Genomic DNA, 14,823 nt, shown 5'->3' on the forward strand with positions numbered 1-14,823 from the left:
GGACATAAATAAATCCATTTGGCCACCGTTTGCTTTAGATAGCTCAGGTCCTTATCACACGGTTAAAAAAAAAACAATCTCATCTTTTGCAGTGCTTGCCAACATCATATGCAAGGGTCTCCACTTCCGTGGTCTCTGTTGATCCTTCACACGCTCACAGCCTGTAGTAGCTTTGAGTTGCTGTCTGCCTCACAGATAAATCGGGCAGTTACACAACAATGTCCTGCAGTCGCATCACTTTTAGCCATTGCAGCGTGAGGGATGCACTTTGGCAGCTGGAATGTTTATAAGGCCATGAGTCAAACGCGCCATTTCCTTCAAGCTGCAGGCACACAAACCCCCCCTGTCCCATTCTCCCGCCCAAAGGCCCAAAAACACAACACAACAGAGAGTGAATGTAAAACACCCACACAACCAAAATACATAAGGGAAGGTCTGACATGTTTTGAAAAATGCCAGTTACATTAAGAACGGGATTATGTTTTTTTAGGGCCAGAGAGATTATGCTGCAGCGCATACGCAAATGTACAAGAGAGCCCAAATTTTAGAAACAACTTTCATCTTCATGGAGTGCAGTTCTGCATCAATCTTATTCATAAACACACATTGATAAATATAGTGTGCCAGCCATCATTTATATTTTAGCCAAATTTAGAAAGAAGTCATACCACATATTTTCCACAAAACCTGATTTTACTGTTATGGCCCATGTGGTCTAATATTCTATATTCACTTCACAAAATCTCAGTCAAACAGGCAAATAAATCTCGATGACACAACCTAACGGAGGCAACCTCAGCAGGGAAGTACTGCAGCATTAAACACTGTTCAAACAGACAGGCTTCAGCAGGAAATCCTCACATTGCCACTTCTGGGGTAGAGCAGGTGAATATTTTTGTTCTCAGATGGTCAAAGGTGTGTGAAAAAAATATCAGCTGTTTCGATCAAATCCAAAGGGTTTACGACTGTGATGACAATCCCAGCTTTTAAGCATGACTGCCTTGTGTGTCAGATGGAGGCTCATCAACAGACTGCGTGTGTGTGCACTAGGGGAAAGATTTCGTACACTTGAATTTGCCTTCTCATCAACATTGCATACGATATTTGTTTGTTCTCAAACCTTGTTTCACTTGAGAATGTATGTTAACATTGTTAAATATTCTTTAACAAATTAATATAATTAAGGCATCCTCTAATTGATAAATGAGTAAATAAAGATTTCCCAAAAGCTATGTATTCGCACATTTTCTCTGTAGTTTGTTGCACGTGACTGAGAGCCGATCATAGCTGACTTGTGTGAAACATGGGGTGCACTCAATGCTGGTCGACAGCCAATTGCAGGGCACCCATAGACAAACGTTCACATTCACCCCAATGGATCCGTTTGTTTTCACTTCCATGCATTCATGTTTTGGGAATGCAGAAGGGAGCTGGGGAAAGCCCACTCAAGCAGCAAGAGAACTGACAAATGCCACACGAGTTGATACTGTATTTAAGTGCGAAATAAAAGAGCACTAAGCCTGACATGCTAACAGCTCGTGCACTGTGCAGCCTGCCACTATATATTTAATCTTGATTTTGCAACACCAAAACAGGAAGCTGTGAACTTACATTGTAGGCTGCGATGATGAGCTGGATGACGTTCTTTGAGTCCTGGTCAAGAATCTCCACTGTTGTTCCTGGTATGAGTGCTGTGAAATTCTTTTCGGGAAGTGGAAATAAAAGGAAAATAAAAGGAAGAACAAATTTACCATATTAGAAGGTAAGTGATGTAGTCACAAACGTAAAAATAAAAGAAGGTAATCTACCTTATAAATAACATACAACCGCTTGGTGACAGCAAATATGAGGAAAATGTTGTTCTCTGCCAGTTTCTCACCCAGAAGTGCCAGAGAGGGATAATCCTGCAAGGGAAGAGAGACATCAAGACTTGCAAATCGGGATGCTAAGCTAACAGTGCTGCTTTTATTGACAGTCTGAAAAAAGGCCTGTCTTGTTTCCAGCACAAATATAAAACGAGGTTACAGACCATAGTTCACATTGAAGGCTTGTTTTGATGGGACACGGAGTGTTCAGATTTCAGTTAATATAAAATGGGATGAGGCTCAAAATGCTTGCCGGATTTAATCATCAAATACCAGGGAGATGATTTGAACCCAAAAAACAAGCAGCAGTGTTTCTCACAGAGAATCATCATCAAGCCTGATGACACCTGTTTGCCTGCATTGTTTGTCAATTCTCGCCTGCTGTTGAAACTTAAAGGACAACCGACACGACTTTTTTGTTTCCTAACTGACATCAGAAAAACGTTGTATAGCATCTAAAATACCCAAAACACGCAGGATGATATTTTTAGTCAAATGCAAAACACCAATAAAAATGACTTAACGTGTCTAAAAACTACTTAAAATTGAAACCGGAAGTGGCCAGTTTCAAAAGGTCCCGCCCCCCTGTTCGTGGCGTCACTCGAGAATCAAAACAATGGCTTCAGATTCGGAGAAGACGCTTTCTTGTTACTCATCCAGTTATGAATATGATTCAAATACAGTAAAGTCTCGTTATATCGATATTCAAGGGAGTCCGAAAAAATATCGATATAACCGGGACTATCGATATATCCGACCCTGTGTGCATGTAATTTTCTCCGTGCGTGCATAGAAATAGTATCGATATAACCGGGACTATCGATATATCCGATATCGATATAACGAGACTTTACTGTAGTTCTGAAGAGGAAAGCATACAAGTTTGCAATTGATTAAAGAATTTATTCCTGGTCATTTTGAGGCATGTGGAGAGAAATGTAGCACCCACAAGATGGCGACAAAGCTCCGTGCAAATGGGCTGATTTTTTTCCTGGGAATTTTTGTCAGCGAATATCTAATAGTTGTTTGGTGCAACGCACAACGATTCACCATCGCGTTATGTGTTTTCCTTCTAATTTTGCCATCAACACGGATCAACACAAAGTTTTCAGACCAAACAAAGTACCGCAAAATGCATAGAGGTGATGAAAGGACTGCTACAGTGTGTCCTTTCACGTCAGGGGCGTTCCTTCCGTGACGTCAGGACTCGTCACCAACTCAAAAACAAGACTTCCGGAATATTCAGTGCGAGTCTTAAAACGTAAAATATAGCTATATGCGGTGGAATCTTTGTAAAATACGCTGAGTAGAAGTCATTTGAAGTGATTTTACAAATTATGGACACAACTTGCCCGGAGACGTTGGTTGTCCTTTTACACTATATAATGTAGGGCTGTTTGGAATTATGCGGAGAAAGTCCTAAGGCTGATAAACATCATTTTGGTGAGCAGTCTTTTGATATCGTGGCATGAGAGGACAATAAAGAATAATGAGACACACAGGGTCGTCCGCGTGATTTTGGTCATTTTGACTCTGTGAGTGTTCTTTGTGTGTTCTTTATAAAAAAAGCCAAGTCATATATGGGGTAGACTTGACGTCCTCATGCCAGTAGTAGATGGTAGCCGGCCGTAAGTACCAGTTAAACCTTGGTGGGAGTAGATGATTGGTACTTATGGTCTCCCATCAAGTCTTCTTCGTGACAGTTGGTGACAGGAAGACCATAAATACTGTCTTCCGAGTACTACGATTATCTTTCTCATAGTATGAGGAAAACATGATTAGTGTCTAGGATCTCAGATCACAGCCATCACGAAGACCAGAATAGTACAGACCTGTGTTTTTTTAAGGGTGCATTTACAAGTCAATACTCCATTTTGTGGTTTCACTTTTGGGTGGCTGCTTCAAGTACACACGTGTGCCATTTTCTCCCCTCTGAAATTACTTCCAAAAGCAAGCGTGTAATATTTATATGTGAGGGGCTAAATAAAGAGCGTCCACAATGGCACTTCTTTCTCCTGCTGAAGTTCATCTCTCTTATCATCCTCGACCAGTGGTTCTTAACCTCGTTAGACGTCTGTGTAAGCTCTCAGTCGTACAGTAGTCCATCAATGAAAAGGTATCTTCAGCCATCATGTGTACATCTTTGAAGGTGTCGGACGTTTCGCTTCTCATCCAAGAGGCTTCGTTGGCGAACTCAAATTTTGCTGGCAGCTCTGGCCCTATGTATATGTATATCCCTAATGTCCAGGGTTGGCAGTGCCAGATCAGGTTGGGGTGAGCAGAGCACTATTGCCTGAAGCTCCACTATTTACTTCTATTGACCTGACTGATTATGGTCTATGACTGGCCTGATGGCCCCATTTGCTCTGGTATCACCTCATCAGCATGACTAAGCCTATGTGGTAACTATCTAAGAAGTCTGTTGTAAGCACAATCCAAGATTAAACCTCACACCACCATGGCGATTTAGTGAATGGTTTTGCTGTTTTATGAAAATAGCTCCTTCTACTCCCCTTTCAAAGCATCTTTTTTCCTTCGCTAAGATTTTAACCTCACTGTCGTCAAATGAGTAGTTGGTTTTTAGGTGCATATGTACTGCAGATTGAGGCCCACTAGTATTATCCCTGCAATCTTGATTTTGATAATTTGTTTAGTCTCCCCAATGTATTGCTCTTAACAATCTTCATTTTTCCAATGTATTGAATAAACTACATTACTTTGTTTTTCATTTGGCAGCCGATCTTTCGGATGCACTAATATTTGTCTTAAAGTCTTTATCGGTTTGAAATAAGTAGGTATTTTGTGTTGCCAAAGGACCCTTTGTAACCTTGTTAGAGTTACCAAACCCAAACAATTCATACGCATGTTGACGGAAGCCTTCATGACTGAAAAATAAAAATCTGATTCAAGAACCAGAGTTGTTCACTTTGTCATGACAAATGATGCAGATAGGATGCCGAGTCCCATCATGTTCTCTGATTTCTGTGAATCTGAGCCATAAATATTCATTTTTTATCATAATAATACATTTCAATTATAAGCGCCTTTCAAAACTCTTTTCTTTTCTGCGGGTGAGCAGCGGCAGCCACACGTGCCAGCGTTCACCCAACTCCAAATAGATATAAAGCTAGCTAGCCAATCGATAGCCAACAGATACTGGATACTGCAAGCTGGATAGCCAGCCAGCTCGATAGCAAATAGATAGCTGGCCATATAGCTATCTTAGCCAGTCACATAACTAAAAGATAGCGAATAGCTAGCAAATGGTAATAATTATAATAGTGATACTACTACTACTACTACTACTAATAATAATAATAATAATAATAATAATAAATGTCATTTATAAGTGCCTTTCAAAACTCTCAAGGTCACTTTACATTCACCTTGACAGTTTTGAAAGGCACTTATAGATGAAAATTTTAATCAACATACAATGTATTCAAACATTCTAAGGAAAAAAAATCACACAAGGTACTTTCACGATAGTCACACGTTCTCGGCTGCACGAACTAAACTTCCTGCCGCACTGATTGGACAAGTAATGTCATGATTAATTGACGTGTTGAATGAGGTGTCTCTGATCCTCCATGGCAGAGGCTCTATCGGACCCCTGAGATCGATGATTGACTGAATCCCTGGGGTTCGATTAAACGCAGTTTAACTCATTCACAGCCATTCACAAATTTATTCGGGAATTGAAAATATAACGTAGAGCGCTATTCCCGAATTTGTTCGGGTTTTGTTTTTTGTTGTTTGGGTGCCGATAAAGCGCTGGCCATGGCCTCTGGCATTGTTTTTTTTTCCCTTCCACAAGGGGTCAGCGTTGCCCTTTTTCCAAGGTCAGCGCCTTGTTCCAGCTTCAGCTGTTAAAGTGCTATATAAACCAATATGTATGTATTGCACTGTATTTTGGACAGCCACACTCATTTCAAGCTCATATAATTCCAGATCCATATAATTTAGGAATTAACTCTTTTCTGATGAAAGAAGAGACTCTAAGGTTTCTTACGCTGCATTTAATGTTTATGTCATCCTAAAACACAATATTATGTGGGTCCTGGAATTCGAGTGACAATGACAACAACCCTGGCACTGGAGGAGTATTATTATTGCACATCTCTGGCAGTGAATAAGTTTAGAACCACTGTCCTAGAAGTTGCTTTCTTTTGACAGCAAAATACTTGAAGCTGAATCAGAATTGCTTCTTCTGGTCCCAGCCAAATCTGCACATTTCGCCTCCCAATTTTTAATCCATCAACAATTGATTACACACAAATGTAAGAAATTCAAGTATGAAAGTGTTTTTGAAAGTGTCGGACGTTTCGCTTCTTATTCAAGAGGTTAAGTCAGCAAACAAACAATTTGCTGGTAAAATTTTAGTTAGCTGACAAAGCCTCTTGGATGAGAAGCGAAACGTCTGACACCTTCAAAGAAGTACAGATGACAGCTCAAGAAACCTTTTCATCGATGGACAACTCCCGTACGACTGAGAGCTTACACAGACAAATCTAAGAAATCCTTATGGAGAAGCAAGCATGCACGAACGATGGAGGAGCTGTCGTCTCTTTACCAAGCGAGTCGAGGCACTGTACTCATTGTTGTCGTTTAAGTGACAGCGGCCGTCATGAGGCTGCACGATGCCACCAAGACGGCCGTCCAGGGCCAGGTGGGGCACGTCGTCTGTGGCGAACACAAGCAGGTGGTATGCTTCCTTCCTCCAGCCAATCTCCTCCTGCGCACAAACACATGCTTACATATTTCTGCACTCTAAAGCGTATTCATGTCATAATATCAAAATTCTATATTTTTTAACCCAGGACAATTTCCGCAAATATTTTTGAGACAACACATGAATTAATGAAGTAACGAACAGGTTTGAGTCGATAGCCACTTTCCTTCAGTTTGCCACAGACATCCACAACAAGGTCCTTAGCTCTGGTGTCCAGTGCACAGGTGGGTCTCTTGTAGGTGGGCTGCAGATGTGTGCTGCGCTCCCTCACATTGTTTAACTAGGCTGCATCCCGCAAGGAAAGGTGAACATTGGTTCTGCTTTGGAATTTTTGTTTCGCTCTTGAGATAGCACTCACTGGTGACCAGGATGACCAAGGCAATCAAGAAAATGTAAAAAGTGATCAAAAGAACAGTGTCAATAAATCAGTGTTAAAATGCCAATTGGATCTCTCACACCGTGATTTCTTTTTCCCCACTGAATCAGTTCTTTAAAATCTACCAATGAATAAAATAAGGAACATTGTTGAGTGTGCGTGTGTAAATGTCTGTGTGAGGCAAAGACACGATTGAGGAAATTTCATGATTGATATCACCTGCGAAACGAGCTGATTGGATTGGATTTGCCTTTATTAGTCTCACAGTTTGATCAAGTGATACCCGGAAATTGTGAAGCCTTTTTAAGAGCATGCGCAGAATAGAATATTGGTCGAGTTCCCAGACCAATGATTGACACTGCTGTGCATCATTTTTCTCGTGAGTACTTTATATCGCTACGAAAAGTTACCATTTTGGTTACTGTTAAAACGCTAAGACTGCTGTCAGAATGACTAGCGCAACAAACACAAACATCCCCATTTTACATAGAAGACAACTTTCAATAGACAAACTGGAATCCTTCCTGTTTCTACTCCTTAGTTAAAGTTAATGAGCCATCCGTTTTTTTAAGTGTTTGTGTTGTGTTTTTTACTCTTTTATATCTTCCACGATTGGTATTTTTAACCACACTGGTAAAGAAAAAAAGAAAACAAAAGGTAAATAGAATTAACATTTTGAGAATGATTCATCACATTTGTATTCATTTCAATTAAAAACATGAACCTCTATTTATGAACTTTTATGTTGCAAATTGTTGTGACTGAACCAACCAAATTCATAACTTGAGGAACCAATTTGTAATATATTGAAATTAAGCAGAAACCTCACACTATTGTTGGCCAGACCATGACTCAGAGGTCACAGCCGTGGCGAAAGTCAGACGTTTATGGTTGACAAAAGCTAATAATCGCAGGCGCTCCCATAGAAATCAGAAGCATTGACTGGCAAAGAAGAGACTAAGAAATGTCCTCCTTTATTTTTTTTGGGGGGAGACCTATCTGAAAAAGGCCCGTGAAGTACTTTAACTATTATAGGTCACCAAAATAGTGCTATTTTCAAAAACATTTGCTCATTTCTTTACTCCCATTAGCTGTTGCAATCGTTGCAAAAGGAGAAGAGAAGCAAAATCACTCTGTGTTCACATTTACCACCAACCTTTATCCACATGCCAATTCAAGACCTTGAAGATCGTTACACCATCTTGAGAGCCAATTCACAAACACAAATGTGTGTGCGGATGCGTTGAAGGGCAGAGAGTGAAAAAAAGAAAGGAAAAAAAAACAGCCTTATCTATTGCAAACAATAAACCGTTCTTGTACAAAAGAGGAGTAGTCATTTCAATGGCTGTATAATTCATGAAAAGTTAAAAATGAAAGGAATTTATCAAGGGTGCCCTGACTTCTGAATGAATCAACCATTGGAGGAGGCCTTTGCTGAGGCTTTTTTAATTACAAGGCAGCGGCTACTTGGAGGAGGTCCCTGCACATCAAGTGTAGCGAGTAACATATACAGAGAGGAGGATGAACAAGGATTGACCCTTCTCAGCAAGACAGCTGCAACAGAATGCACTTCCTGTCCCACCCTCCCGTGATACTTTTAATTAACAAATAAAGAGGCCAGCTGCTTGTCATGGGGCAGGGGTGTCAGACTCATTTTTTGCCGGCTTCCTCTTGAGGGCCGTTATGAATTTGGGGAAACCATTACATTACATTATCTCCTCCACATATTACATACATAACACACAACAAATTCATAAATAACTAGTTTTCAAATCTGAAGTCAAGAATAATAACCGTTGTTGTGGTTTACATGGGACAATTTGAAATTTCGGTTCGGCCTGTAGCAAGCATCATGGGATTTCACAAGTCTGATTTGCTTTTGTGGGCCGAATAAAATGATGTGGCGGACTAGATTTGGCCCCCGGACCTTGTCTTTGATACGTGGGGGATTCTGAGCAGATTCTGGCCAGGTCACTGAAATTTGAGCCCCCACAATGTATTTTCATGATTTTATTGTCACAAAAACTACTATAACCTGCACAACATGAGATTATCTTCTTATCTGACTGAACAAGCAACACACCCTTCAAAAATGTGGGTCAAAATGCGATAGCTATTGAAAACCCCTGTACTGTCAACTGATGCTAGCCAACAGGCTGACTGAGGTTGTCACGTTTTTTTATTGACTTTTTTTTCGCTTGGAAGGTCCAAGTTGGACATTTCCTAAATCCAGTTATGCAGCATGAATACTTTTGTGGAACAACGGTAAATAATTTTGTTTATTTTGAGTTCCACATGATTCAACAGTGCTAAACTGACACGTTTGAGAAAAACGTGGGAAGAATCAGTTTACCATATTTTAATCATGTGCAATTTTTTTTTCAGTGAACGGCATCAACGGGTTGCATTTCACCTTACAAACTGCCGCCTGCAGAATAGCATCAAATCCTCCCTCCGGCGCGTCACGGTTGCGGGAGACCATTTGCTTCTGCACCTCCTCGTTGAAGCGGTCCACTTTGTCTGTCAGCGACAAGATGTGGCGAAAGCCGAATGTGGGCACGCAGTTTGGGAATAGCTTATACCTGGGGCGGGAATGAACAATAACAGGTGTGCCATTAAACAAATAAGGCGTGCAATGGTATTTTTTAAGCGGTTCATGGTGAAATTACTTTAACTTATCGACAATATTAAGTTATTGTGCTGCTTTCTGCATGGGTGACACACACACACACACACACAAACACGCAACCTACATAGCTAGTGATGCGCACTGGCTGCACTGTAGTTTCACCTCCAGGGCAAACAAACATGGAGGAAGTCCATATTCAGTCCTCCACTGAAAAGAGGGTGAGCTTTCAAAGAGGACCTTGGTCGCTGGGCATTATCAAACATGAAGTACCAAAGAATGGACAATGATGCTGCTTTGAACCAGCTCTTTAGTTGGTTTTTTTTTGCATTAACACTTGAGTCCACAGAGACACAAGTTGGATTTCATTGTACTCTTAGTGTACAATACAGTACATTCTGAAAGTATTGCTCTCTATAAAAAAAAAATCACGTTGTTAAAGCCTCATTCAAAACCTATTTTTTACTCATGCAATTACACATATAACTCATATAAAATATAATAATAATAACATGCAATGTATTTTAAAACCACAATTGAACAGTAGCCCTGACAGACTGAACAAAAACAAACACAACACTTGTTTTTGCTCTGCTTTACAGTGCCATGAGCTGAACGATCTATCCGAACTTCTTCCATCTTTTAGCACGACAACAGTTGTTAAACACACAGAGATCTTAAAGGACAACCGACGTCTCCGGACAAGTTGTGTCCATAATTTGTAAAATGGCTTCAAATGACTTCTATTGAGCGTATTTTACAAGGATTCCACTGCATATAGCTATATTTTACGTTGTTAAGACTGCCCGCTGCAATAAAATGAGTTTGACACCCTTGCTCAACAGTGATGCATGAAGGTACAAGATTAATTCCTCTCTTGGCCATGTTGGTAACTCAAACCACCTCACCTCATCTTCTCCAAATGAAATGCACGGAATCAAACCCCTCCACCCTCAACAATACTTTTTTATAGTATTATAATAATATGTTTTTTTCAATGATAAAAATGAAACAGAACATTTGTAAAGTGCTCTGTTACAGCTACAGCTATTGTTTAATTAAGTGCTATATAAAAAAAAACGTATTATTTTGATGTGGCCACCTAGGGTCGGTATGAGACATACAGATGTACACCAGAGTACTTTCGTCCCAGCTTTTCACTCCTGATTAGAGTACTAACGTTATTCTTTGCAGGTGATAAAGACTTAATGTATTTGAGGATTGGTATATTGTCTATAAGTTTTGCTATTTGTGTTCAGAGATCTGTTTGTGAAAGGACACACCATTGCCACATGGATGCTAATTGCTAACCTGTGCACCTATTGCAAATTTCCCCATTGTGGGACGAATAAAGGTTTTCTGATTCTGATATACTGTACGTATATTGGCATTGAGGTAAAGAAGGCTCAATGGTTGTTTGACAGTAACCTTGAGCTAAGAATAACAATAAACTTCTTGGAGACTCTTTTGAGATGAATATTTACCAATTTTGTGGGCTAAACTACTGCTTCCAGTCAAGTGTGTTGAGTCATCTGCCACCATGCCGAATTTGCAAGTCAAAGCAAACAAAAAAAAATGGCTGCCCGACAGATCGTATCTCGAAAAACACACAAGTCTGGTCAACTGTTTCTCAAGGTATCACTATTTGCATGCTGTACAATTTTAAAGCTACCTACCCATTGCATGGGTTCTCTTGATACTTGGACGCTGTGTAGGAGAAGGGTGACATGTTCTTGTCCACAAAGGAGCCAAAGCCCATACGGAAATTGCTTGTGAGCTTCCCCATTTCCAGTGCCAGCTTAGTGCCCAGGTTGCGAATTGTGTCCAGGTCGTCCTTCATGGACAGTGAAAGGTCCATCAGGTAATAAAGGTCCACTGGGTAGTCCTCCACCTGGCGCACCTCGAGCCCAAACCATGTCCGCTCACCTGAATGCCAAGTACAAAATCAATCCATAAACATGATCATTGCTCCGTTTGAGCAAAATGCTGACCTTGTTCTCATTCTAGTTGTAACCAACCTGACCAGATTGGGCCATACCTGAAGAGCATGTCAATTTAATGCCAAATAGGAAGTCAAAAATGCACTTTTTTTTCCCAAGATGGCGCCGGAATAGGCAGCCGTCAGCAAGTGCTCTGATGAGCCTTGCTTTTTTTTGTTGTTTTTGTCTTGTTATTGTGTTTTCTTTTGTCACTTTATGTTGTTGTGCGTCGTGTGGAACGGATATGGATTGTTTTTCAGCATTTTTGGCCACAACAATCATCAAGGAGGAGACTGTGCTGAGCGGTTGCGCCTTTCAGCAGCATGAATATGCCAGGACTGTTTTTGAATGGGAGGAATGTCGGAGCCATTTGACTGTCATCGCTGGACAGCTCTGGGGCCAATGTGCTTTTTTTGCGCCTGTAATGGGCAGCATCTTCACAGCCCCGCTTTGCTCAGCGGAAAGGTCAGTACTGTTGGTCAGTCTGCGGTTGGATGGATGCATGGCTTGAGGAGCCCGCGATAAGAAGGAGCGTCAGCGCAGAGCGCCGATGCGTATGTGGAACTGTCGCGGCTTGGAATTGAAGCGGATTTATGTGGGACAGCAGACGTGAGACAATGTCTTTTCGTCAATGGATGCTACAGCTTCGTGTTTGCTTTCAACATTTAGCTTGCAGTAGACGTGCAAATTCCACCATGATGTCCCTGATCCACTGCTGAAATGGATGCTTTGAGCCTCTCCTCTTTCATCTAGAACTGTTTCATGTCATCACATATTTTTTTTTTCCCAAGATGGCGGCGCGTGAACACGCAGCGGCTCCCTTGTCCCGGCAAATTGGCATTTTCATGTTTATTATGTTTGTTAATGTCATTAAAAGTGCCTTGCATGCTGGGTCCGAGAGGACAGTAATTTCATCTGTGCTGTATGTCATGCATATTAGCATATTTGACAATAAAGCTGACTTCTCCATTTGATTGGACATCATCTCTCTTCCTAAATTACCGGTTGTTACGTGCTCCTCCCTCCTCTAGAGGTCAGTGATGTGGGGTGAGGGTAATTCAGTCATTCTTGTTCTCCCCTCCTCCCCTTTGTAGGCCACATGGATCCTGCTAATTACTGATGAGACACACCTGGATCCTGGGCAGCCTACATGACCAGACCTTTGGCCGTGCGGTTCTCTGGATTGACTATCAAAACTAAATTCTTTATTTTCCTAGAACTAGTTATGGGTAGATGAGGCATCCTGTATCATTTCGAGACAGTGACACACTGTGTTGACACTGTGTTGGTGAATACGGACACCTGGTGAACTTGCAGGAAACATTTAACAGGGTCATCTGACACTTATCTGTCAAACCAATTTTATCCAATTCCATTGATTAGGCATTTGCATTCACATTATTTTTACATATACGTAATTTCATTGAAAAAAATCTTTGATATTCGAGACGCAGTTGATAAATTAAGTGAGCATCTGTCTGAATGCCTAAGTCAAAGTGTTGTGAATGACAATTGACTCATTCTAATTGAAGAGTTTTATTTAAAAAATTGTTTCTCCAGCATTTTGTTATTCAGTCTACAGTATTTGTTTTTTTTAGGCAATTTCTCCCGCCTTTGAGAAGATCCTCTCACAAGGCACTGAAGAGGCCGGTGTGCACCGCACCTGTGGGGCCAATATAAATAGGTGAGGGAATGTTGCCTCCATGGACTTCCAGTATAAGAGCGGGTCTTCCGTGCATGCAACATGTCCTGCTGACATATAGCGCTGCACCTCTGAGTTCACAGTTACGGTAGTGGTCACATGACTTTCTTAGAGCGGTACGTGCACCGACACGGGATTTGCCCTGAAAGCACGGCACACGCATCGACGCCTCAGTGTCGCTGGACCCATCACTATCTAGAACCAACTTGCTTCTAGTCTTCCTTTTATGTAATTGGCTTTGCCGTGCCGCAACATAAATTGGGGGCTCGTCCGGGATTGTTAGCTGGTTAGTTCATTGTTTTTGTTCCCCTAGACATCTGAATTTGCTTGTTTGCTATCCTGGATTGGTTAGAAAGCCAGGTAGCTGTTACCACATGAGGTAAGTCCTGAGTGTAATCTGCTCTAGTTAGTCTATAGGTGGTGGAGAGACCACTACCACTTTATTTTTTTGCCTTTGTTTTTGTCAGTCACCCTGGGAGGGCTCACGCTGATGAAGACTAGAGAGGTTTATTTAGGCAGTTTTTTGTTGAGATAGGTCGTGCGTACCAGGTGCACTCGTTATAGGTTAGACAAAGCATTTTTTGTTTTGTTGGCATGTGGTAACAGCTACTGGCTTTAGTCTTGGGTAGGCACGTAGAATAGAGCATTTTGCTGTCTTTTTGGTTTGTTGAAGGCAGATTTTGTGGTTGACAACTTCCTAAAACTCGAGGAGTTTGTTGCTGATCCTTCTGCTGAGCAATTGGTTCTGTCCAAAATGCCTCAGTTGGTGAGTTGCTGTGGCTAAAAACTCGAACTTGAGTTAGCCCGCACGCAGCTTGAACTGGAGAAAGTTCGTCATGCAAATAGGGGAGAGCCCCACGGTATGGTAGCTCCTGCTACCTTTGATGATAGTAAGCATGTTCGTATTTTTCCTCCTTTTAGTGAGGAAGATATTGATACCTACTTTGCGGTCTTTGAGCGTTCTGCTACATCTTTGAAATGGCTAAGAGAGGTGTGGACATTGCTAATGCAGTGTGTCCTCACTGGTAAAGCCCAGGTGGTGGTGTACGCGTCCCTGGCACCTGCAGATAGCCTCGATTATGATCAGCTAAAGGCTGCTGTGTTGAGAGCATATGAGCTCTGCCCAGAGTCTTATCGGCAGACGTTTAGACCAGGGGTCTCCAAAGTCGGTCCTCGAGGGCCGCTGTCCTGCCTGTTTTCCAGCTCTCCCAGGAGCAACAACACACCTGATTTAAATGATCAGCTCACCAGCCAGCTCTGAAGCAGCATCAAAATGGTCCTGATGATTTGAATCAGGTGCGTTGCTCTTGGGAAAGCTGGAACACAGGCAGGATGGCGGCCCTCGAGGACCAACTTTGGACACCCCTGGTTTAGATGGTGTAAGCAACAGGAGAAGCAGACTTTTGCTGCGTTTGTCTGTGAGAAGGAGTTGTTATTTGATCGGTGGTGTGCGAAACGTCCGACGCCATCAAAGAAGTCCAGATGACGGCTGAAGAAAACTTTTAATCGATACAGTACTCTAAATGGAAATTTTAGTCATTTG

The 14,823-nt window shown here is 41.5% G+C and overlaps 1 protein-coding gene across 3 annotated transcripts in view; it reads right to left on the reverse strand.

Annotated features, from left to right (window-relative positions):
• Window positions 1–14,823, reverse strand: part of itgb5 (integrin, beta 5) — a 59,834-nt gene that overhangs the window by 41,460 nt on the left and 3,551 nt on the right. For all 3 annotated transcript variants that reach the window (XR_016115889.1, XM_089003471.1, XM_089003470.1), the window contains exons 4-8: window positions 11,276–11,525; window positions 9,387–9,555; window positions 6,439–6,600; window positions 1,809–1,904; window positions 1,612–1,701 (exon numbers count right to left, since the gene is read on the reverse strand). Coding sequence is in view for 2 of the 3 variants with exons in the window: in XM_089003471.1 (XP_088859597.1) it covers window positions 1,612–1,701; window positions 1,809–1,904; window positions 6,439–6,600; window positions 9,387–9,555; window positions 11,276–11,525 (767 nt within the window). In the remaining variant the exon portion in view is untranslated. The remainder of the gene's footprint in view (window positions 1–1,611; window positions 1,702–1,808; window positions 1,905–6,438; window positions 6,601–9,386; window positions 9,556–11,275; window positions 11,526–14,823) is intronic.

Source organism: Hippocampus bargibanti, linkage group LG08 (assembly GCF_051943395.1).
Source record: "Hippocampus bargibanti isolate YZ-2025 linkage group LG08, ASM5194339v1, whole genome shotgun sequence".
Taxonomy (NCBI): Eukaryota; Metazoa; Chordata; class Actinopteri; order Syngnathiformes; family Syngnathidae; genus Hippocampus; species Hippocampus bargibanti.